The 26,161-nt window shown below is 32.5% G+C and overlaps 1 protein-coding gene across 1 annotated transcript in view; it reads left to right on the top strand.

Annotated features, from left to right (window-relative positions):
* LOC127701313 (uncharacterized) overlaps positions 1-23,924 on the top strand; it is a 55,084-nt gene extending 31,160 nt beyond the window's left edge. Inside the window, exon 2 of the mRNA XM_052205198.1 lies at positions 22,567-23,924. Within this exon, the coding sequence (XP_052061158.1) occupies positions 22,567-23,762 (1,196 nt within the window). The 3' untranslated portion in view covers positions 23,763-23,924. The remainder of the gene's footprint in view (positions 1-22,566) is intronic.
* Positions 23,925-26,161: the final 2,237 nt, after the last annotated feature.

The following is a 26,161-nucleotide window of genomic DNA, read 5'->3' as shown; positions in this document are numbered from 1 at the left end:
ACGGAAAAGGGGGGGGGGGGATAAATTTAAAATAAACAGGCTTGATCCTTTTTTTGTTGAAAAAATGCAGGATGTGCCATTTCATCCCCCCATTCCCCCTTAAAGTATAATAAAAATCGTACGTTTGTGTCCAAATATATGAATAATTATGCTAAGAACTATCATGACTTCTGTTTGAGTTATATTTTGATAAAAAAAATAAGTTAAGCAATATTTTCTATAGATTTATCTATAGTATAAATAGAAAACAATATAATAAAAAATTATTAGCCTGTTTCTTTGTTACCTTTGTATTATATCTAATACTTAAAATGACCTTTTTCATTTTTATCCATTAATTACTTACATAGCCTTTGAGCACTGCACATCTTTTCATAATAAAAACATTGAAAAAATAAACAGCATATTGCAAAATGATTTAAATGCTATACAATCTTGGTGTAACAATAACAGTATGAAAATTAATGCACAAAAAACAAAGTGTATGAAATTGGGTTCAAAACAAAAACTTACACAACTATCAGAATTATGTGTTACCGTCAATGAAACATGTATTGAAAATGTCCATTCTTTCAAATTACTTGGAATTGACATTGATGAAAATTTAAGCTTGGAAGATCATGTTGATCGTATATGCAAGATTATCTCATCTAAAATATCACTTTTGTTTAAAATTTAAGTATGTTTGCCTATACACACAAGACAACTATTTTATAATGCATATATTCTACCATATATAGACTATTGTAGTTCAGTTTGGGGAAATTTATTACAAAAAGATTCAGATAGAATCATAAAACTTCAAAAAAGAGTAGCAAGAATTATACTTGAATGCGATATTTCTGTTCCATCGAATTTTATGTTTTCATCTTTAAAATGGCTATCTTTTACAAAAAGAATAAAATACCAACAATCAATTCTAATGTATAAAATTGTAAATGGACTAACACCTGATTACTTAACAATGCTAAATATTAATGATGTGCAACACCACAACTTACGATCTGTTTCTAATAATGATCTATTTGTTCCAAGACCAAACACAAATTTTTATAAAAAATCTTTTCATTATTCTGCAACAAAGGTATGGAATAATTTACCACTCAAAATAAAAAAATTTCGAAATGTGGAATTATTTAAGAAACATTGTTATAATCATTTTCTTGAAAATTCTATGCAAGTCGAATAATTTGTTTTCTTTCTTTTATTTTAAGAATAAGAAAATTTAATCAAAACTTTACCAATCATTGCCATTTATTGCCATTTGTATGTTTGAATGATTGAATTGTGTATATACTAGTAATATATATTGTATTCTAATGTATGAATCGAATGTATGAATGTTAACTGTATACATGTATTTTGTTTGAGGGCCTCATTGAAAATTAGACTACTTCTAATTGAGTTACCCTCTTTAAATAAAGAATTTATTATATTTATATTATTATAATATGAATTCATTAACAATATTCATGTATAAAAAGAATGAATTTCCTATTTCATTAGTGAATGAAATACATAATATGAAAAAAATGGATTTTGTCTTGTTATTAGACAAACCAGAGACATATAGGCATATATATTAATTTTTTTTTAAATTTGTCATGCTTATAGGTTTTTATATGTCTCTTATAGTGTTGATCAGGATTAAACACGTGTCACAATATGATCCAATCGCAGCTTACCGTCCAAAATTGGAAACATAAGTTGAATGATTTTTTTCCAAGATTTGCTGCCTATTTGAAAATGTATTACAAAGACACTTTTTATTTATAGGATCAATCGTGCATTGGTGAGTTGATAGGGATTTTATCTTTTGATTAGATTTGATTTTTTATATAATTGTATTTCCTGTCTTTTTTTTTTATTGAAAGATAAACGTCGGTACCAGCATTTCTTTACTTGCAGCATTGTCCAGAATACTATTCGTGTCCATATATTGGAAAAAAAAAATACATTTACGGACCGACCATTTAGCTTCAAAAGGGGGGTATGTTTTTTTTCTGAGTAAGAACATTATTTAGTTTTTCAACGCTATCACCCAATTATTTTTTTTCTAAATTAGCACGATTATATACGGTATTCGGAAAATCAGGAATCAGAACATTATTTTGTCATCTGCTTGACCACAATATATATTATTTCTCATAAAATTGGGGATCAGAATATTTTTTTTAGGAAAAAACCATAACCCCCCTTTTGAAGTTAAATGGTCAATCCCTTAGTGTACTGATATGAATAGTAATATACTGGAATTGTTTGAAAAAAATATAGTTATTGATGCCAACGTAAATATTTTAATAAAAAAGACAGGAAATATGTCGGTGAAACAAAAAGTTCAAATCTAATTGAAATTTAATGTGCCCATGAACTCACTGATCATGCACGAGTAGTTCTATTCATAAAAAGTGTTCGTGTAACAACTAAAAAGTGTCCGTGTATCATCTAAAAAGTGTCCGTGTAACACCCGTTAATGTACTGTTTTTCTATAGCTCTGCTGGGGGCAAAGTCGCACAATTATGTATTGCGACAATTATTGTCAAAAAGAGCATTTGGTGATGTGACAGTTTGAAATGTCCTGCATTTATTGTATAAAAATAACCCCTGGAGGTAAGCCAGACAAAATGTAACATGTACTTATTGACTAATATTCAGCTGTCATAAACCATCAAAGGAAAAGGGCAGTCAAGCAGAAAACATATTTATTTTAACAACTATCTTTAATAGTATTTGTGTTTTATTTTTGTCAAATTAAGAAAAGTTACATTTTCTATAAATAAATTAAAAGAAAACAACACTAGGATGTTGCTCCAAGCTTGTTTAAGATATTAATGGACAAGGATGAAAGTAGCCATTTTAATTATGTATTATCTGACATAAATCGTGAAAAGGACAACATGGTGCAATCGTTTGTGTATTTTGCGCTGTTATGGATGTCAATGTCTGGTAAGTAAAATATATATTTTCTTAGTTATCAAGTAGAAATTGATTTAGTTAGAGCGCGTATTAATATTAGTACGGGGTTCCTCATGGCCGAGTGGTCTTAGTATTTTTACTACTGTACCACAAGCCTGTCAACAGAGGTTGTGAGTTCGAGCCTCTCTAATCTGAAATGACTAGGATTGCCAGTTTACCTGTCGAAGGTCGGAGGTTCTCTCCGGGCATTCCGGCTTCCTCCACCAATAAAAACTGGCCACCACGAAAAGTCAAAAGTGCTGAAAGTGTCATTAAAACACCAAAAATCTATCAATTCAGTTATTAGTACGGCAGCAAATTAAGATTATTTGTCATATGTATGTTAAGAAAATGAAAATAAGATAAACAATAGAAAGTGATAAAAACAACATATCAACAGCAGATTAACTCCCACCCTCGCCTCGATAAAAAAAAATTCCGATGTCGAAGAAAATGGACCATTCTGAGTAAAAGAGAAAGAGACGAAAATACGAAGCAAACTTCTGTCTTTAAATTGCATGATTGTTTTTCGTTGTTATTTTTGGCGGGATTTGTGACTTGTGTTTTTTTATTGCTCCCATGGTAAATTCTCTCCGTTATTTTGTCTACTATACATTAAGAATTATTCCTCGGTATGTTTTAGATCTATGACTTTTAGAGTTTGTTACTCCTTTTTTTGATGAAATAAAACGTATCCAAATAAAAAAAATGACTCTATCAATTTCTAGAGTTACCTTCATCAGAAGTGTTCAAAACCAAGATATTTATAACAAAAGAGACTTGTGTATGGAGGCTTTTCAACTGATTTTTATTGTTTGTTCCTATATTGTACTGTTACACCACTGTCCTAGATAAGTGGAGGATTGGCGCCTTCAAACTAGTTTAACCCCGCCACATTATGTATGTGCCTGTCCCAAGCCATGAGCCTGTAATTCAGTGGTAGTCGTTTGTTACTATATATCATATTTGTTTTTCGTTCATTATTTTGTACGAAAATCAGGCCGTTAGTTTTCTCGTTTGAATTGTTTTACATTTGTCATTTCGCGGCCTTTTATGGCTGACTCAGCGTTGAAGGTCGTACGGTGACCAATAGTTGTTAATTTCTATGTTCTTTGGTCTCTTGTGGAGAGTCGCCCATTGGCAATCATACCACATCTTGTCAATTTTATATTAAATAGATTGGCCAAATTAATATAAGGCTAATTTTGCCTGAGAGAGTTGGAACCTTAGTTTCTTAATATTTTTTTTTTATCAACTGGGAAATTTTTGGAAAAGTATATTATAAATAATGTCAGTACCGAAGTACCGACTACTTTTAGCTTATGATTAATGTGTATTTTTCTTTATATTTGCTAGTTATGACTGATATGTCTTTACTTATGTTCGACTATAACATTTTTAAAATTTATTGACAAATTTCATTAGTAGCAAATCAAAGAAATAGGTTCTGTAGAGTGATACACAAAAAGAACCCATGAAAGATAGATTTATGGGTGAGAACACACACCTTTTATACGATTTAATGCACTATCTTGAGGAAAATAATAAGATAGGTCTTTTATTACTTGTTGATTTTGAAAATACGTTTGATTCCTTATATTGATTATTCTTAAAACAATGGCCGTCGATATGTAAATGGTTTAAAACTTTTTACTCAGGAGCATCAAATTGTGTTATAAATAATATCTTAGTTTTTTTTCATTTGGAAAGAGGATGGAGTCAAGGAGACACTCTTTCTCATTATTTATTTATAATTGGTGTTGAGTTACCAACTTAATTTTTTACTGTCAATGATATACTGGTAATGAACCACTTAAAACCAGTATGCAGATGAAACATTCCTTATGTTAGATGGAAGGGAAATATCGTTGAGGGAAACTCTTTCATGTTTTGAATCTTTTTATAAAATTTCAGGTTTAAAAATGAATGCTTCGAAGTCAAAAGCATTATGGGTTGGAAGCAAAAAGTATTCAGATCTTATTCTTTGTCCCACTTAAAACTTCATCGGGCACATTCAAATTTTAAACTTTTTGGGATTGAATTTTCTTTAGATTTGAACTGTATCACAGAAATTAATTTTGCTTAGAAAATAAAAGAGGTCTGTTCAATTCTGAGGAGCTGCCAATATCGTAAACTCGCGTTATTTGGGGAAAATTACAGTAATCAAATCACTTGCTCTTTCAAAATTGGTACACTGAATGACTGCATTGGCAAACCTATCACACTCCAGATTAACAGAGCTCACTTTATTATTTTATGATTTTATATGTAATGGAAAACCATACAGAATTAAGCGTAACACACTTATTGGTGATATATTTCACAAGGTGGAATTACTATGGTACATTTTCATTCCTTTAATATCTATTTGAAAATCAGTTGGATAAAAAGACTATAGTCAAAGCCTGGTGGTGGCTGGTAGCAGTTGTTACTTGCAGACCTTTTACAGTATTGAAGTGAAAGGGTTTTACATCTTCATGAGAAAGAAAACCTGATTGAGATTTTTAAATAATTTAAAATTATTTCTGGAAGGATTTTTTATTCTGCTTTTCTATTGCAAAACCTGATACTTTGATTTCTGTCCGTGACATTTTTTCCTTGGATATTTTGAACTTTTCTTTGGACGATTTCCCATATTATAATCAATTGTAAAAGGGAGGTGTGAAGTCAGTAATCATGAAAATATGATATTTTAAAAATTTGAGCAATTGCAAGAAAGAGTACAAATCAACAATTTTATCAAATATTATTGTCTGATTTCAAAAATCCCTACCACTATGAAAAAATGCCTTAAAGAGAGCCATTTAAATCAATATTTTGATACTTTCTTAAAAAGAATTATATGTAATGTGAAAGACAAATTTGTATATAATAACTTAGTAAATGAAGTTATTCAACCACCAACAGTAAAGTTTTTGAAATGGGAATAACTATTGATTACTGATACAACAGAATGGTCAGAATATTTCATGATAACCAAAAAGTCCTGTAGAGATGTTTATTTCAGAACCTTTCAATACATAATTTATACAGTATTATTTTCTATATTTAATCCCTTGATACCCTTGTCAGGTGGTAGCGTATGGTGGTATGTAAAATCCTGATTATTGAAAAACAAATAAAAGATAAAAGAAAAAAAGGTTTTGTAAAGTGGGTAGACCGGCGGGAAGGACTGGAAATTTAGACTTTTGATAGGAGCAGAAATAACGCTTGCCAAGGCCACCTACGGACATCTAGAAGAGTTGAAACATGAGTTCTTTTATGGTTTTAAAACTATTTAAACATCTCATCCGTTTTCATTGCATATTTCAACCAAGTTTTCCTTCAAAATTCATAATAACGAAGTACATTAACTTTTTTGTATATTTTTTTTTCAGTATTGTCGGACAGCAAATGCAAATATGTTTTTGAAGGCAGTTTAATAATCAAGGGGGTGCATCATCTTTTTGTAAGATGTCGACGGCTTCGTTGAAGTCATCCATGGCCCAGCTGCGGACCGAGTAAAATTTGAGATATATTAATATTTAGATGTACAGTTCAGTATCGATCGGCTACCTTCATTTTCGAAACTGATTACTTTTGTCTAATTATATCTGTTTGCCGTTGTGCATTGAAATAATGATCCCAAATTGTTGTGGTAAATATAAAATTATTTACGAGATCTTGTTTCCGTTTTTTTATTGGTTTAGCATGTAAAGTTTAACAAAAAGTTTTTACCCTCCGGAAAAAATCTATAAAAGTAACGATGTGCACTGCTTTAATATAACACTTCAATATACGAGTTATATATATATATTTATCGTCACGTACGGGGAAGTGAACTACAAGATAAACTTTCTTCAAAAGTGAATATGACCTCGTCAATTAATCATTTTATTATTTTAAATACATTCCATGTCAATAAGTTTCAACATGGACATGAAAGAAAAAGAGAAGAGTTTAATGATATGAACCAACATTTTTTTTCACGCGTGACAAAAACAATATAATCCACTGTATTTAGACAATCAGTCATGTGCGCTAATCGACTACATAACAACCTGTCATAATTTTAAAGAAAGAAAACATTAGGACAAAAGTGCAGAATAAAGGGCGAAATAGATACTGAATAGCGAAAAATAGACAAAAAAAAATAAATTCAAATCAAATAAAATCAAATATTTTATTGTCGTATAAACTATATCAAACATACACAATAAAAAAACAGCATCAAAATTTATAAAAACAAACAAGCTGTTAAGAGTCCCCTGCCCTCAGTTCTAATGACATTTTCAAGAAGGATCCTAACTTATTTGTTTGTAAAGGCGTTGGTGGATTTAATAAATAATGATTTTTTTCTTCTTCATTTAAATTATTAAAGTTATTATTTTCAGTACATATGTGTTCAAAAAGGGCATTTCTTAGTGTTTTATTATAATCATAATAGAGTAAAAAATGTTTCTCATCCTCTAGTATTTTACATTTATGACAAAGTCGTTCCTCTCTTGGGATTTTGAAATATCTCTCATTTTCACATAGTCTAAATTTAGTGATCAATCTCCTTATCTGAAAATTAGATATATTTAGATAAGATTCTAGTTTGTAATCTTTTTTAAGTTTTTTATATAGATAAAATTTACTTTTATCATCAATGTTTTCAAATTTAGTTTCAATTAAATCTTCTTATCTATTTTTCATTTTTAACTTTATATCGTTTTTTATTTTATTTGCATCTTTTATGTCCTTACAAGTAGAAAGAATATTAAGGTCAATATTAGTCTCTTCAACAATATTTTTTGCATATGTATACCATGAATAAGTTCCAGTCAAATCTAGAGACTGTGCTAGAGAAAAAGCTTCCTTTATCAATGGATTAATATTATTATTATATAGTCTAGCTAAATATAAAAGGGTTTGTGTTTTAATAAAAAATTCTATAGGCAATCTTCCTAATTCAATAAAGAGTAGAGAATAATGTGGTGTTATTCAATGTATAAAGAAAAGAGAATAATGGGAAAATAAATAAAAAATAGAGAAAAATGATCTAAAAAATGAAAGAATATACTGAAAATTGAGAACCCCATCCAGACTCTCAGTCATGGCTGTGACCAAAAAACTTTCCTTAAGATACATTCAACATAGACTACGTCAAAGAAAGCATAGGAAAAGGATTTCAGAATTTGTTGTTGACAGAGAACCTTTTTGAAACCTATCGTAAAATTGTCATACAAATATTGCATACAGACAACTGCGGTAATGATGATTGTACAAGTTGGACGAACAATGTTTATTATTGAAAATACATATTCAAATTAGCAATCTGAAGTGATAAATATATGATAAAGATACAATTAATAGGTAAAACAAAACCTTTTCATAGTAAAAGTTCTTAGTAATAGCGACTTTCCCCGTGCTCTAGCAAAACAGTAAATAAATGGGGAGAAATGTATTATACTCACCATATCAATGAGGCAAATACTATTAGTTACATAGTGTGCTAGTGACCTAATACGGTATATATGGGGTCAGTAAATTCCATATGGGGTGAGAGCGAAGCGTTCAATTTTAAGAACCTACTTCCATTGGTTTGCAAACAAAAAAAACGAATGTCAACAATAACAATTTAATATCAACAACCTTGATATACCAATCTTAAACAGAACTTTCAATACATTTAGATAATCAAATAGTGCCAAAGTCGTAACTCCACTACTAACCGTGTATTGAAATAAGCCCCGCCTCCCTACTAACCTAATATGGAATATACACGGTCTCCACGCAGACGCTTTTAACCAATCATATTCCTAAAAATGTATAGGAAGTAAGATAATAAAGCATCTATGCCATTTATCTTTTAGTGGTGGTGCATGTGGTTTATTCTCTGGACAAAAATTTTTTCTGACTTTTATCATTTAATTTTACATTAGTGTATTGAAGATGTTCTTTCCATTAACAATACAAACTTTTTCTGATTGGGTCCCATTAATAGTCATGAACTACACATATACAACATTCCTCGGCCTAATTTTTAGGTATATACCCCGAATTTGACTACAGGGGCCAATACTAGAGTCTATGACAAACGAGATGATTTCAATTTTGAAATTATAAATTTTCCTCACCATAGCAGCGATTTACCAACTTCATCCGCGTATGGTGTATACATTTCTAAACTCATTACGATTTCCAGGAGCTTGCAGCTGCTACTCAGAGTTTATAAATTAAAGGTTATCAGTACCTGAGCAAAACAATAATGAGCCAGGGTTTCGTGAAAGAACGTGTCGTCCTTTTTCTCCAAAAGTTCTTTAGAAAATACCAAGACCTGATAGATATATATTCTGTGTTTACTTAAAAAATACTACAGGATGGTCCGAAGTTGAGTTATAGATTCTAGGTGCTGACTCTTTGTACTATTTTATCTACCTAACAGTTTTACCTTTATTTGCTTTGTACTATTATGTTCCTCTTGACGTTGTTCGGTATACGTGCATCCAGCTTTCAGGTTTTTGGCTTTTGACGTTCCTTATATGCGAGTGCGCCCAGAGATGCGATTCGGACACATGAGGTTTTTATAATTTTATTTTTCATTTTGAATACCCTTGTATTTATATTTTACTTATTTTTTTATTTTATCGGGATTGTGTATATATCATTATGTAAGGAGCCCCTTAAGTGCCATGTTAATATAAATATTTTCGTTTGCCGGAGATTAAATCTGGTGCGCACTAGTTTCAAAAGCGTGCGCACGACTTTCAAACTGGTGCACCCGAGTTTCAAAGTCGTGTGTAAGATTTTTCAAACTGGTTCGCACCAAATTAAATCTCCGGGAAACAAAAATATTTATATTTACATGACACTTAAGGGGCTCTGTAATTATGCTTTAGTATAGACAGGTTTTTCCAATTATCTGCCTTAGTTTGTGACGCGACTCCTAGACGTCGTTGTAGTACGATCGCCATTACAACCGTGAAAAAAATGTAAACAAGATATACATCTATTTCCCAGACCACGTGAACGTAAACACAAGAATGTGAAGCGTACTTGACCTCGGCAAAATTTCAAAGTAAATGATAAAGTAATTAGATAAGGAATGGACATTAAAATTATAAGTGTATTGCAGGCCAGGTGTCGTGTCCTTAAAATTTAACTAATTTTATTTGATACGTTAGAACCGGGACATAATATTTGCGAATACGAATCCCAGGTTACATATCGATTATAATCATTTGGCAATCATAATATTGATTATTATAACCCGTACATAAATAAAAATAAATTGTCTTGCGCGTCGAATGTGATATATCAGAAAAACCAGGAGCAATTTTATCAAACTCATAGAAATTTCTGTAGTCATGCAAACCTATAATGAGGCAGTCCTAAAATTCAACAATCTTCTAACCCGACGGTCCTTTATTCGACAGCCCGTTTTCTCCGGCGCGCGGTTACTTACATCTTCTGAAAAAATTATACCTATAGACATGTACCGTTTGATGATAAACTTTTTTCACAGAAACGATATTTTTGCTTTTGGTTCAACTCACGTATACTGCTCAAAATTTAGTGACGTTTTCGTATCACTTTTGTCTCCGCGTGAATTGCGCTATAAGCTATCAGTGCGTCGGGCCATATGTAGACTTAACTTTGCGATTTAATTGGGCCGAAGAAGTTTTGAACTTTCACGGCCCATGTTATCATATAGTCAGTAGGTGTTCGATTCCTATTTCTTTTGTAGAAAAATTGCTTGACATGAAACTACTAGTATGCATAGCCTATAACATCATGCTCCGGCCCGTGCTGAAAATAAATGAATGTCATTAAACCACAAAAGACGCAAACGTGTAAATTAAAAGCAATGCTTAGAATTATGTTTTAAAAGCGTCATTTAGTGTTTTGCCCCTCCCCACCACCCCAAAACAGAGGTCTCGTATATTTTCATCCTGAATCTGTATTAGACTCCTTTATGAGTCCCCGATATATATAATACAGTGAAATACAGAATTACAGTATTACATTAGGGATGTATATTGGACCATCCGACTAAAGTGAATATATACTTTTTATATAGATTAGACCGTTGGTTTTCCCGTTTGAATGGTCTTAAGTAATTTTTGGGGCCCTTTATAGCTTGCTGTTCGGTGTGAGCCAAGGCTCCGTGTTGAAGACCGTACTTTGACCTATAATGGTTTACTTTTATAAATTTTGACTTGGATGGAGAGTTGTCTCATTGGCACTCATACCACATCTTCTTATATCTATTTAAGCACACATTCCTTCATATATATGGACCATTAAGACGAGGTTTATAAAGAAGTGCCCTTAATAGTAAGTTTTGCTGTGATTTGTCTATGGATGCAGCTGTTTGTAAAACCTTTAAGCTTTTCAGCAAGAACTGGCACCCAGGAATAAAATAGTTTACTAGCCTTACTTTTCGAAATATGAAAGCGCCGTCCCAAATAACCAAACATCAAACTAAGTGTTAACCTTTAAATCAGTACGATCAAGCAACAGCTGATCTGCAATATCGTAGTTGAAAAGTAAATTGTGTATTTATTCTACTAAAGTATAGAAAACTTAGTTACATAAGACAAGTATACAATGAGGCGTAACTGTCATTCATAATATGTATATTTATACGCTGATCGACGTGGTTTCCTGATTTTATTCAATTTTGAACTCCTTACTCCTCTGTTAACAATATGTTTGTCTGAGTTAATGTTGTCGGAACGTCTGTCCATTTTGCAGCCTAAAGATAGTCGTCATGTATAAAAAAAAATCGTCTCTTCATACTTGTTTGATTTGCATCCAATGCATGCATGTAGCCTCGGGGTAGGTTTCATTATTATTATCTAAAGAAATGTGCAGGAACGGATTTCGGGGGTGCCCAGGCCCCCTTATAAAGTTTCATTCATGGTTAATTCAGACTTTTTACCGCTTCCACTACAAATTGTGTCTTGTTTGGGGACCCGCGGCCCCCTTTCAAAATCCTGGATCCATCTAATGTGTAGATCTTCTATACAAACAGAGACAGATGCACTGTAGTCATCGGATTAATTTTCATAGATAATTTCGTTTGACAACGTGTCAACATTCGTCTGCCAGTGTAATTTTACTTTCATAAAAAGTTTTATTAAAAAAAAAAGGATTGTGTGCAGTCGGCACAACTTGTATAGTTCACATATTTTATTTATTGATTTTTTTTTGCACATCTGAAATTTTCTACAATTATTTGGACAAATATTAACTGCACAAGAAATGCCTCCACCTTTTTTTATAACTTTCGGCAGTATCCATAGTGAAATAAATAAGAAAATGAAGGAAATACAAATGTAAACAGAAAATCGATAATGTTTTGATCAATACACGTGCGTTATTTTTCACGGTTGTAATGGCGGATCGGTCACGTGAGAGGTTAATGGATGCGCCCATGTTTTCTAGGTCAATTATAGATAAACCCGTCTATACTGACTGTATTATCAACCACAAAAACTTTTTTGTTGGCGTCTTTATTTGATTTAATTGTAAGTGTGTTTAAACAATAAATTCAGTTGTGTTGTATGTCTGTGATGTATGTTTACACAGTTTTGGCTTCTGGGTCCCAGATATGGCCACATTAAGCAATTATAACCGTTTGGGTTGCTCACCAAATTTGGCAATATTACGGAACGTTAAACAACTGTCGTACAAGTGGGCGTATTAGCTAGCTAGAAAATCAGATGTAACCAACAAATTTCTAAGAAAATGCCTGTGCCAAGTCAGGAATATGACAATTGTTTTCCTGCGGGAATTTTAAACAATGTTTTTTTTCAAATTTTTACAAAAATCAACAAGAATCTTCGTTTTATAGATATGACTGTGTTTAAAAATTAATGGAAATCAGACGAGACAATCTTAACTTTTCAAACGACATAAAACTTATGCTGGACGAACAGACGGACTTATATTGTTATAAAAAACTAGTCGGTGTGTTATTATCAAGTATTATACTTCATGTCAAAATGCCAGATTTTGATTGGTTAATACGAGGGAGACAATTTACGCCATCCCATGGCAAATAATCTATTACCCTTCACGGAGACACTTGCTCAAGTGTGCTCTTCAATAAATACAGATGATTGTTATGTACAAGACGACAAAGTTTATTACGTTGAATTTGAAATTTAATAGACAGGCCTTCTGCTGTTGTCTGTTCTGTGGTCGGGTTGTTGTCTCTTTGACACATTCCCCATTTCCATTCTCAATTTTAGTAATAACAGAACATTCAGTATAATAAATTAAATAACACATATCTGAGAGGGTGATAGAGCAGATTGTTACCCTTGGCTTCGCCTCAGTTGACAATGTTTTCTCGGGGTAATAATCTGCTCTATCACCCTCTCAGCTATGTGTTATTTATATAATAATCAGATTCAATTGCATTGAACCATCATAGCCCTATTCAAAAACAAAACTGAAGCGGAATAAGTCATGGAAATCCTCTCTTTTGTTATACCAATTACAAATATAAATTATCATTTGTTTAAAGAAAAAAATGATCGTTTTCGTGGATTTTTTGCAATAACAAATAAGCGGCAACATATCTTTCACGATCCTTTCACGATCATCAAAAATATGTGCGGTACCCGATCATTCATGATCCGAAATATCAAATTTTTACAAATTTTACCATTTTTGCAAAGTTTCGAATTAAACTGAATAACTTTTTGAATATTTTAAACAGTAATATTGAACAATATTTTAAAGAGAATAGTAGTTTATGCATTAAAAAAATTGAAAAATGTCATGTTTGTTTACATTTTTATTTCTCCGAAATTTCGATGAGCAATCTGCCTTTTGTAGTTTTGTAAAAACGGTGTGCTTTTAAGCCTTGATTTGTCATTGTCATCTAGACAGCATCTCACTTTTCTTGGAACTGCTATAATATGAAATTTAATAATAAATTTGAATGTTCACTTATTTTTTTTATTCAATTTGACACATATCGATATCAACTGCAATTTTAGCCTCTCATAGAATTATAGTAAATTAAACTTTCCGATGCAGAATTAATAACCATGCCGGGGTCTTTTATAGCTAAATTTAAGGTGTGGGCTTAGGACGTATACGGTGACTTATATTTCATTTGGTCTCTGTAATAGCTGTCTCATTGCTAATCATACCAGTTATCCTTATTTGATAGTATATGAAATACGTATTTTTGAATAGCTGACTGTAAGAGAATAGTACCGTAGATATGGTTTCCTGTAAGAAAGTGGATTTTTCGAAAACTTTTTACGAAAACTAAGTAGACGAAATATGAAAGAATGTACAAAACATCATTCACGTATATAATGAAAAGAATCGTTCGAATCGGACACAATGTGAATAAAATGAAATGTGGGCTAAACGTAACTGGGACAGCAAAATAAGACATCTAGAGGACAACATACTGTAAGCAACAATAGATAGGTGGCTATGTAATAAGATGTGGGATAAACGTGACTGGGACAGTAAAAACGACATCTAGAGGACAACGTACTGTAATCAACAAAAGACAGGCGGCTACATATTAAAAGGTGTAGGATACACGTGACTGAGACAGCAAAATAAGACATCTAGAGGACAACGTACTGTAATTAACACGGGACAGGTGGCTATCTAATAAGATGTAGGATTAACGTGACTGGGACAGCAAAATAAGACATCTAGAGTACAACGTATTGTAACCAACAAAAGGCAGGTGGCTATATAATAAGATGTGGGATAAACGTGACTGGGATAGCAAAATAAGACATCTAGAGGACAACGTTCTGTAATCAACACTAGACAGGTGGCTATATAATAAGATGTGGGATACATGTGACTGGGAGAGCAAAATAAGACATCTAGAGGACAACATTCTGTAATCTACAATAGGCAGGTGGCTATATAATGAGATGTGGGATAAACGTGTCTGGGACAGCAAAATAAGACATCTAGAGGACAACTTATTGTAATCAGAAATAGACAGGTTGCTATATAATTAGATGCGGGATAAACGTGACTGGGACAGCAAAATAAGACACCTAGAGGACAACGTACTGTAATCAACAATAGGCAGGTGTCTATATAATAAGATGTAGGATAAACGTGACTGGGACAGCAAAATAAGACAAATAGAGGACAACGTACTGTAATCAACAATAGACAGGTGGCTATATAATAAGATGTGGGATAAACGTGACTGGGACAACAAAATAAGACATCTAGAAGACAGCGTACTGTAATCAACAATAGACAGGTGGATATATAATAAGATGTAGGATAAACGTGACTGGGACAGCAAAATAAGACATATAGAGGACAACGTACTGTAATCAACAATAGACAGGTGGCTATATAATAAGATGTAGGATAAACGTGACTGGGACAGCAAAAAAAGACATCTAGAGGACACCGTACTGTAATCAACAATAGAAAGCAACAATAGACAGGTGGCTATATAATAAGATGTAGGATAAATGTGACTGGGACAGCAAAATAAGACATCTAGAGGACAACTTACTGTAATCAGAAATAGACAGGTTGCTATATAATTAGATGTGGGATAAACGTGACTGGGACAGCAAAATAAGACACCTAGAGGACAACGTACTGTAATCAACAATAGACAGGTGGCTATATAATAAGATGTGGGATAAACGTGACTAGGACAGCAAAATAAGACATATAGAGGACATCGTACTGTAATCAACAATAGACAGGTGGCTATATAATAAGATGTAGGATAAACGTGACTGGGACAGCAAAATAAGACATCTAGAGGACAACGTACTGTAATCAACAATAGACAGTTGGCTATATAATAAGATGTGGGATAAACGTGACTGGGACAGCAAAATAAGACACCTAAAAGAAAACGTATGTAATCAACAATAGACAGGTGGCTATATAATAAGATGTAGGATAAACGTGACTGGGACAGCAAAATAAGACATCTAGAAGACAACGTACTGTAATCAGAAATAAACAGGTGGCTATATAATAAGATAAATCAACAATAGACAGGTGGCTATATAATAAGATGTGGGATAGATGTGACTTGGACAGCAAAATAAGATATCTAGAAGACAACGTACTGTAATCAACAATAGACAGGTGGCTATATAATAAGATGTGGGATAGATGTGACTTGGACAGCAAAATAAGACATCTAGAGGACAACCTACTGTAATCAGAAATAGACAGGTTGCTATATAATTAGATGTGGGATAAACGTGACTGGGACAGGAAAATAAGACACATAGAGGACAACATACTGTAATCAACAATAGACAAGTGGCTATATAATAAGATGTAGGATAAACGTCACTGGGACAGCAAAAACGACATCTAGAGGACAACATACTGTAATCAACAATAGACAGCTGGCTATATAATAAGATGTAGGATAAACGTGACTGGGACAGCAAAATAAGACATCTAGAGGACAACGTACTGTTATCAACAATAGACAGGTGGCTATATAATAAGATGTAGGATAAACGTGACTGGGACAGCAAAATAAGTCATCTAGAAGACAACGTACTGTAATCAACAATAGACAGGTGGCTATATAATAAGATGTAGGATAAATGTGACTGGGACAGCAAAATAAGACATCTTGAAGACAACGTACTGTAATCAACAATAGACAGGTGGCTATCTAATATATCAAGCTTTAAATCGCCCCGAAAGATAAAAAGGTTGTGAACAAAAAATAATACATTACAAATACATGTAGTGGTATAGTACGTAACAAAACATAAGTAAAAAAAACAAATACTAAACACTATCATATCGTATCAAAGAAAGGTTGCAGTAATTGAAAGCAAGCTCAAAGTACTAAACCTGTTGGTTTGATATAAAAGAATCCTAGAATGCTCGCAGTAATTGACAGCAAGCTCAAAATACTTAACCTGCTGTTATGAAATCAAACCACCCAAGAATGCTCGCAGATTTTTGAAATCAAGCTCAAAGTCCTTAACTTGCAGATATGAAATCAAAGCACTCTGTACTCTAATGTCGAATGGTTATCTTCATGGAAGATTTCATACAATTAAGTGAACAGCACAGGGAGACACCATCTAACTCTATTAAAACAAACAAAAAATGATTTGAATTCCTAAACTTGTTTGCTTTATAAAAGATATTAAATGACTATTAACTGTTGAATTCGTTTGTCAGTGATGAAATTAGAAGAGATGAAAACTTTAAAAAAAAAATAATGAAAACAAAAGACAACACATTTTGCATGTTTTACGACCCGACCACTTCTTGGCATACAGACCAGGGGCTGGGGTTTTTTTGGCACATTATGTATGGTACATGTATAATGATAACTTACAGATTGCGTTCGTGCAGTTGACGCCCTATTCTCGGAATTACAGTCCTTAAACTTAAAATTACTTTGAAATTTGTACTTGTCTTAACTTAATTCCTGCAGGTTTTAAGCTGATTTTTTTGGGATATTTATAGTGTATCATGGTGACTTACAGATCAAGTAGTATTTTACTGGTACATCTAGTATTTCATAAGAATTCCAAGAAATGTATTAACAATTAGGCTGCAGGCGGGAAAATTCCTGTCGTATTGACAAATCTCGTCTATTCATAGATAATTTGTATAAGTTATGAGAATTGCACATTTTATGAAAAATAGGTTGATATATCATTATTATTTATAACAAAAAAATGTATATACAGAATATACAAACTCGTAATAGATGACACAAACAAGCAAAGAAAAATGTTTATTTAGTAAGTAGATATAAAAGACATACGAACAAAGTAAATAACTTAATTAAACATACAAATTTTAATGAACGCAAAAACAATTTCAGAATAAAGAAGTTAATTCAAATAAAAAAAAAGGCATTTATTACAATATTAATGGACACATGTTATTTAAACCCAACTACATAGGAATTCGAAGTATTGTTGGTTTTTTTTGTTTTTTTTTTTTTTTGGGGGGGGGGGGGGGTCCAATATAATATATACCACGTTGACAATCCATTTCCAGATTTCAAATATCGGACGAATCTAAGACTGGATTTAAGCTTGGTATTATTAATTACAATCACGGATATAATCCACACTTTGCAACTTAAATTGGCAAGACTGGTGATGCTGCACGACGGTCAAAGCCATTATGTTAAGCATACATCAGATACTGTATGTAAACCACTTTGAATTATATGTCATTATTGACTAAAAAGGGGTATTTTTTCCTAGTCCCAGGAGATTTATTCTTGTTTCATTCTCTTAGAAAAAGTAATAAAACAGACTCATCGAAAAAAGGCCAATATCGCTTTTTTTGTTTTATGGGAAAAGTCTAAGAGAGGGTTGTTTATAAACATTTTTTGTTACCTTTTTCATGGTAAATTCTTCATTGTATAACCATCAATCTGGTTTCTGTCATGGTCACTAGATACGGTTTATCAGTTTCTAGTACTAGTAATTAAAATATATCACAAGACTTGTATGACCCTGAACAATTACGAAAGACTTTAGACAGTGTTTTGTGATGTATCGAAGGCATTTGATAAGGTGTGATATCATGATCTGATTCAGGAATTCAAAAAATATATTATGCCACCTATATTTTACCAAATCTAGAACACGTATGGCTTGCTATATGTTTTTTTGTGTCTGTGGATGGCTCATTGAAGATGCTATTCATTATCTAAACAGAAGCACGCAGAATTATAAAACAAATAAACATTTATAACAGAATTGACAATCGAAACTATTTTAGTTAGATATAATACAATGTTTGCATATCAGAATAATACAAGAGAGTAAATTGGTGCATCACCAAATGTTTGGGCCGGAAGTAAGGAGGTTTTTGGTGTAAAAAAGTGCAAAATGCTTATATAAACAATCTGTATATTGAGTTGACTTGAATCCTCAATTGCCAGAACTGTTCCAATCCAATTAGTTAGGACAATGCTATAAAATATTACTAAATTGTGCAGTTGATGAAATCGAATATCATTTAAGTGCAGTTGATGAAATGGAATATCATTTAATTCATTTTCAAGTCTTGATTTTGAAACTCGTGACTATCAAAGTTGCATTTACTGACAAAATATTAATTCTCCACGTGTTGTATCTCAGATATGGACTCTAACGCAAATTTTAATCAGTCACTCATATATGAAATGTAGGTCAAGATGACCTTATTTTTATCAGGACCCCTTGGTTATTCGAGACGCATCTATGAACAAAATCTCATGAACTATGACTTATACTTCCACAGATGGATGGACAATAGCTTTGTGACGGACAGATGAAACACTATATCCCTTCCCCAACTTCGTTTGACAAAAGATATAAAAATCTTAAACCAAACAAATGTCAAATTATTCCTCTCAGTAAAGGTTTAGAAATCCTCGACAAAATGTTGTCATTTCTATTCGGTTTTGGTGAAATTTTAAAGTATCAACAAACAGACATAAAAATATGGATGTAGCTTTGTATGATATTTAACAAAGAATTCTGCTCATACCGATGCGAGGGGTCAACTGGAAATTATTATCCGTTATGAGGAATATTGCTCATTGTTGAATGCCTCATGGTGACTTGAAGATGAATGACAACAATAAAAACGTTAAATTTTTGGGTTTTACCATGTATTGATATCAATATTGTTTCATGTACATTTACTCTATATCCCTTCATATTTTCATTGGATATACGACAGACTAAAAAACTGCTTACATACTACAACTAAAAATCAGAACGCTTCAGACAGTATAGCAAACTATTCTCTTCGTAACAGCTGAAAAATCCTTCACAAAATGTTTTCATTTCTGTTGGGTTGCAGTAAAATTGCAAAGTATTAACAAACACCAAGTGGATATTTGAGAGGCTTGAAAATCACTTTCAGGTACTGAAGTTAAAAATCCTTTTTGCGTGAACCCCCTGAGGGGTTCACGCTTATATATTGGTGAGTTTTGGAAGTGGCTATGGGTCATTTGATATCCTCAGAATCAAGATTCTCGGAACGACTCGAAAAGTTTCGGATTTTTCTGCTAAAATATCTATATTTCATTAATAGATACTACCAGACAAAGAGAATATTCTTATTAAGTTTAAACTGAAACTGAATTTATTCTTAATAGAATATGATTAAAATAGTCATATATACGTGCATTATGTCGCACAGGTTTGAACAGTCATTACATTTATGAAAATTATATGCAACGTATGAGCACCAATGAGCACGGATGCGTACCCAAAGGTAGCTAAATATTTAAATTTTAAACAGTCGTGAATGAAAAAAATATGAAGATATGATAGACAAAATAAATGCATCCAGTTTATAATGCAAACTGAGTATTTAAATTTATATTGCGATTGGTTTGTGCAATTTGCATTAGACATCCGGTTTGTAGAAACTGGGATTTGCAAAAGGGTTATGAAAAAATTATGTACACTCCCAAGTAATAAACAAAATAGTCGAGCCTTAAAATGTATATTCAAATAGTAGCTGTACAACTATCCAACATTGCTTTCAAATGACTGGTGTAAAAATCTACACACAATTACATATTTTCAATAAAGGTGTTTTAACATCATCATTATCTTATTCAAGACATAGTCAATTATTTCAATTCAAAAGCTAACAATTTTCAGCAAAAATTTTTTGGTGACCAGTCAGCGGTCTTGGGTTCACGTATTGCTTTTCTTCTTTTTTTTTTGAAAGAAAGCAACTTGTATCTGTGCGATGCTTTTGGATTGGACTGATGATAATCTCTGAGAAAAACGAATGGCTTGAACTTTGACATTTCTGTGTCTTTGTGAAAAACCCGCGAGACATGGAAACATGTTACCTATAAAAACTTCCGAGATCGTTTACGTTGAAAACGCGAACTATAAATCATTTCCCATGTTCCGACGACGAGTTGTTGTAAGGTTATGTTACCTTGTTTACATGTCTAAAAATAACCCGGTTTGGGAATTTACGCAAATATGAGTCACGCATTCTGTGCATAAAAAAACAATGAATATTCATTGTTATAGATATATTTAATTTTTTTTTGGCATCTTCTTCTTTTATAAAGAATAATAAAAATGTATTTATTTCAATTACCTAAAATCTTTAATTTTGCATATACAGAAAATAATATAGATCCGCAGATAATCATGTAACAATTTCAAACCTTAGTGCCGGCCCATAATAAAATGCTCCGCAGGGCGCAGCTTGATACGACCGCAGAGGTCGAACCCTGAATAGTTGGCGCAAGTATGGACACAACATTAAAGCTTGATTCAGCTCTGAATTTGGATTGTGATTAAATATTTGACACGTCATAGGTTTCTGTCACAGAATGAATGTGGTCAAAGAACTGAAAAAAATGAAATTCGATTTTACCTATTATGGTCCAATTTCCAAAATCTAAATGCATGGTTATATTTGGAATATCAAAGAACCACAAGAATTCAATGTGGACCAATTTGATAACGGGGCTCAAAATCCAAAATCTAAATATACGGTTAGATTCTGCATGTTGAAGAACTTTGAATTAAACCCCATTGAAATTTGTCAAGAAATAAGCAATTTATACAAAGTATTAGAAAAGTATTGTTTTGGCCCCAAATTCCTAAACGGTTAGGGCCATAACTCCCAAAATCAATCACCTTCTTATTTTTGGTATGGAACCTTGTGGTAAAGTTTCAAAGAGATCCATAGACTTATACTCAAGTTATTGTTTGGAAACCAGAAATTCCTTGTTTGTTTGCCCCTAATTCCTAAACATTTTGGGCCATATACCCCAAAATCAATCCCAACCTTCCCTTTGAGATAATGAACCTTGTGGTACAATTTCATAGAGATCCATACACTTATATACAAATTATTGTCCTGAAACAAGAAAAATGCTTGTTTTTTGGCCACTTATTCCTAAACAGTAAGGACAATAACCCCCGAAATCAATCCCAACCTTCCTATTGTGGTATGGAACCTTGTGATACAATTTCATAGAGATCCATACACTTGTACTCAAGTTATTGTCTGGAAACCAAATGTCTTAGGACGACGACGCTGAAGACGACATCGCTATATCATATTACGGCCTCAAAAAAAATTTGCGGTCGTATAATTATTTTCAAACGTTTAAAAGGACAACAAACAAACGAAATGGTTTGCAACACACAATGTTATATTGATATTTTCATCTTTATTCTTATTGTTAGAACGTCCCGATTGTTTTAACATGTGACATATGGGCGCAATTACGTTTGGCAATAGCTCACACTAGCCCTAAGGGAAGGATACACTAAAAGTCCATACTATACACCTTCCTTCCGTGATTTTTTCCGGAAATTAGAAGTTATTTCAATTTTACCTTAATGTATTAACCATAAAATTAGAAAAATATCGAATTAACTTTAAATCAGAGGCAATAAACCATTTTGTTTAACAAAATTACTGTTAACCTTTGCTTTAATGTGTATGAATTAGAATTCATTACAATTTTACCTTTATTTGTGTACCATAAAATTGGCAAAATATCGAATCAACTTCAATCAGAGGCTTGTGTTGTTCTACAAATTACTTTTTAGTCCTTGCTTGAATGTGTATATATTTGACAAATATTGAGACAAATTTAACGTCAACATTGTATACATTTAGGTGTTGATGCATTGGAAGGCCCCTTCCAACTGACAAAAAGCTTCATTATTGATAAGCGGGACAGGCGTAGTACTCACAGTGATGATAGAAGTGGTCGACTAAAAGCCAAAACTATAACAGCTGGTGATGTGTCAGCAGGAAGTGTTGATGCCGAAAACATTATGGCAGATCGCATAAAGGCAGGTACAATAAGAGTAAAATATTTAAGAGTAACACGAAAACGGAACCGAGAACAACCTCTAGATAACTCACCGAGAAGAGAAGAATTTAGTAAAGATAAATTTGTCTCATCAGATGGAAAACGGATTAACCGGCAAGACAAAAGTGAAAAGTCGTCTGCAAATAATGGACTAAAACCAAAATCGAAACAAGCAATTGACAAACAGAGACCTCTTAAAAGAAAAAGATCGAAGATTAAATCTGTGCCGACCGAAAAGGATTTATCGAGAGAAGGACTTCATTCTGTACAGCCAAATGAACGTGAACCGGTAGTAAAAGCAGCGGAAACAATACACAATGAGATCCCACCTACACCGACACGACCCCCAGGAATAAACGAAAAGTCTGGATTACTAAAAGCAAAAGAAATTAATTCTAGAAACATTCAATCAAGTTTTGTCAAAGCCAAAAATATAAAAGCTGAGAAAATACGTGCATCAACAGTTCACAGTGATAGTGTTACTGTGAGGAGAAAAGGTGATCGCTTTGAGCGGCGGAAGCCAGTCAGGTCGGAATTCAATGTTTGGTCTGAAATACCTGATAAAAACAAGAAACATGAAATAATTAAACCAGCAAAGATACAACTAAACGGGGATGGACAGAAAATACCATCTAAATCAAATGAAATAAATTCAAAGCTCTTTCCAACAACCCCACCAGAGTTCAGCCCACACAATAATCAGCCTTACCCATTTGTATCACGTTCGACGCATGTACGAGATAAGACATTTCCTCGTCTGAAAATATCTTTGTCAGGAAAGGATGACGAAGAAAAGGAAAACGATCCAAATTCACATAGAATGAAATCAAAATTAAACAACTTTCAGTTTCTTGGTTTATCCGATAATTACTCTAGAAATTTACAAACTGAGAAACAGACAAACCGGCGACATCCTAGTTCAGCTGGGGTTACAAATAAACTGGATGCCAACAGATTTATAATAAATCGATCCTCTATGAATACATTTCTGAACTGATATTGTTGTTATGAAAAAGTTTTGTTTTTTTAAATTAATTTGCTTCATAGTGAGCATGGAAAAAACGGGGAAAAAACCAAAATATTTTGAATAAACTACAAATGCAATAAAAAAAATTACGAAAAATATTAATTATCACTGAGTATGCAATAAAACATAATAAACACGAAGCTCTTAGTGTCTTTTTACCAAAGCAAAAGTAAAGAAGGATGATAATATTGAATATATATTACTAACAATTTTTAAAAAGAAAAACATGATGAGGAAATAAACAAATGTACATAATAGGTTTACTCATGAAAAAAATATAATCCATTTATTCGGCCCATTCTAGAATATGCGGACGTTGTATGGGAATCTCTCAGTAAACTTGAGAATATCCAGATTGATGATGTGCGTATTGCTACAGGGGGTACAGAACTAACCAGCACCAATAAATTATATGTTTAAACTCAATGGGATAAACTGTCCAATACAACACGCAATCATAGATAAATACTTTTTAAAAATAAAATAATAAATAATAAAACAAGTGTCTGATAGTTTAAATGGCGGATACCGTGGGAAGTAGACATGGCCATTACAAAAGACAACCCAATAATTTTTTACAACTTACTACACGAGCCCGTCTATTTTCTGAATATTTTGTCAAGTGAATCTCTATCTATTTCTAAAAGACATTTTCGTACTCATGATTCATATCGTCGTGGAAAAGTTCTTAATACTTAAAGATGGACACGGGTTCATTAAATTCACACCTTTTCAGAATTTGGTAGCTTCCAAATTCTCACTGCCTGTTATCTTGTCCACTATATACCGATTTTAGGGAAGACGATTAGTCTTCTCTTTTGGAACAACCTATTCCTTTTGAAGCCAATATCTTGCTTTTTGCCTCAATGAGCAGCACAGCCTGGTATTATTTGGTACAGAAATACATTATCAAAAGCAGACGTTCTGATCTATAATTTAAATGATCTATCAAAAAATAAACATAAGCATTTCATACTGATCACAATACACTATTTTTTCATGGTTATGCAATACTTCGGACGCATGAAATTATTAAACGTGTTGTTTTCAATTTTTTACATCACTGGGTCGATACCTCTGCTGGTGGACTATCAGTCCCCGGGGGTACCATCAGCTCAGTAGTCAGTACTTTGGTACTGACATGATTTATAACAAACCTTTCTAAAATTGTCTGTTTATAAATTTTGAAATTATAAAGAAACTAAGGTTTCAACTCCCTCAGGCAAAGTTGACCTTAGATGAATTTGGCTATTTGTTTTAGGTATTTTTGTCATATAGCTCTTCAACTGTTTCGGTACTTATACATCCCTCGGATTTCAAATGTTTGGCTTTGAGCGTTCCTGGTGAAGGTAAATTCAGAAAAGCGCTTCGGACGCATGCAATTATTAAACGTGTTGTTTTCAATTTTTTAATGTAGTTTTGACCATCATATCTATTTCATGCATAATATTTTATATTCATATAAAATGAGATGCAAAAACATACGTCGAATAATAACTGACAATGATTCAGTGCTGTGGCAAAAAACGAAAAACAACCAGAAGACAAACAGTACACAAAACACAACATAGAAAACTAAATACTGAACAGTTCGAACCCCATCAAATGTGATGATTTAATTCATAAGATCTTGTTTAAACTAAGCATCAATGAGGACTATTTTAGACTTATTTTCTCAGCTGGTCAGTTTTCCTCTTGATGTACCGGTACCTAGTCGGGATCATGAATATTACTAATGAATTAGCTCAGTAATCAGTACTTCAGTATACTGACATGACTTATAACTTACCGTTCTAAAATTGTCCGTTTATGAACTTAGTAATTATTTAGAAACTAAGGTTTCAACTCCCTCAGGCAAGTTGACCTTAGATGGAGTTGGCTAGTATATTTAGTTATGTTTTAATGCACGTTGTTTAACCAAACATAAAGTATTTATGTGCTAAAATGCTCCATCTGTTTTGAACATATATGTACTTAATTGAGCACATGCAATTATGTACACTTCAACATTAGCCTTTACAATAAATAAAGTAAGTTTTTCTAAATACAATAGAACAAACACAAGTTTGGATACTAAATGGCGCAGTGACCATCTCAAATTTTATTTTCTTAATACACTATGCATCTGATCTGGTTAAAAGTCCATCAAACTACAAAAATAAAGTCCCTCAAAAACACAAGATACACTGCCTGACAGAATCTTGGACAATATCACGTTCTGTAACAAAATAATCTACAAAATAAAAACAACACATTTAAATACTGTACTATATAAAAACCTGAATACAAATATTTTTGTATACAAAAAAAAAAAAAAAAAAAAAAAAAAATAAATAAACTTCTACCTATATATATTACGTGCGATTGTG

This window comes from Mytilus californianus, unplaced genomic scaffold (genome assembly GCF_021869535.1).
Source record: "Mytilus californianus isolate M0D057914Y unplaced genomic scaffold, xbMytCali1.0.p SCAF_5, whole genome shotgun sequence".
Classification (NCBI taxonomy): domain Eukaryota; kingdom Metazoa; phylum Mollusca; class Bivalvia; order Mytilida; family Mytilidae; genus Mytilus; species Mytilus californianus.
The sequence above is the reverse complement of the archived record's forward strand: the minus strand, read 5'-3'. Positions and strand labels throughout refer to the sequence as shown.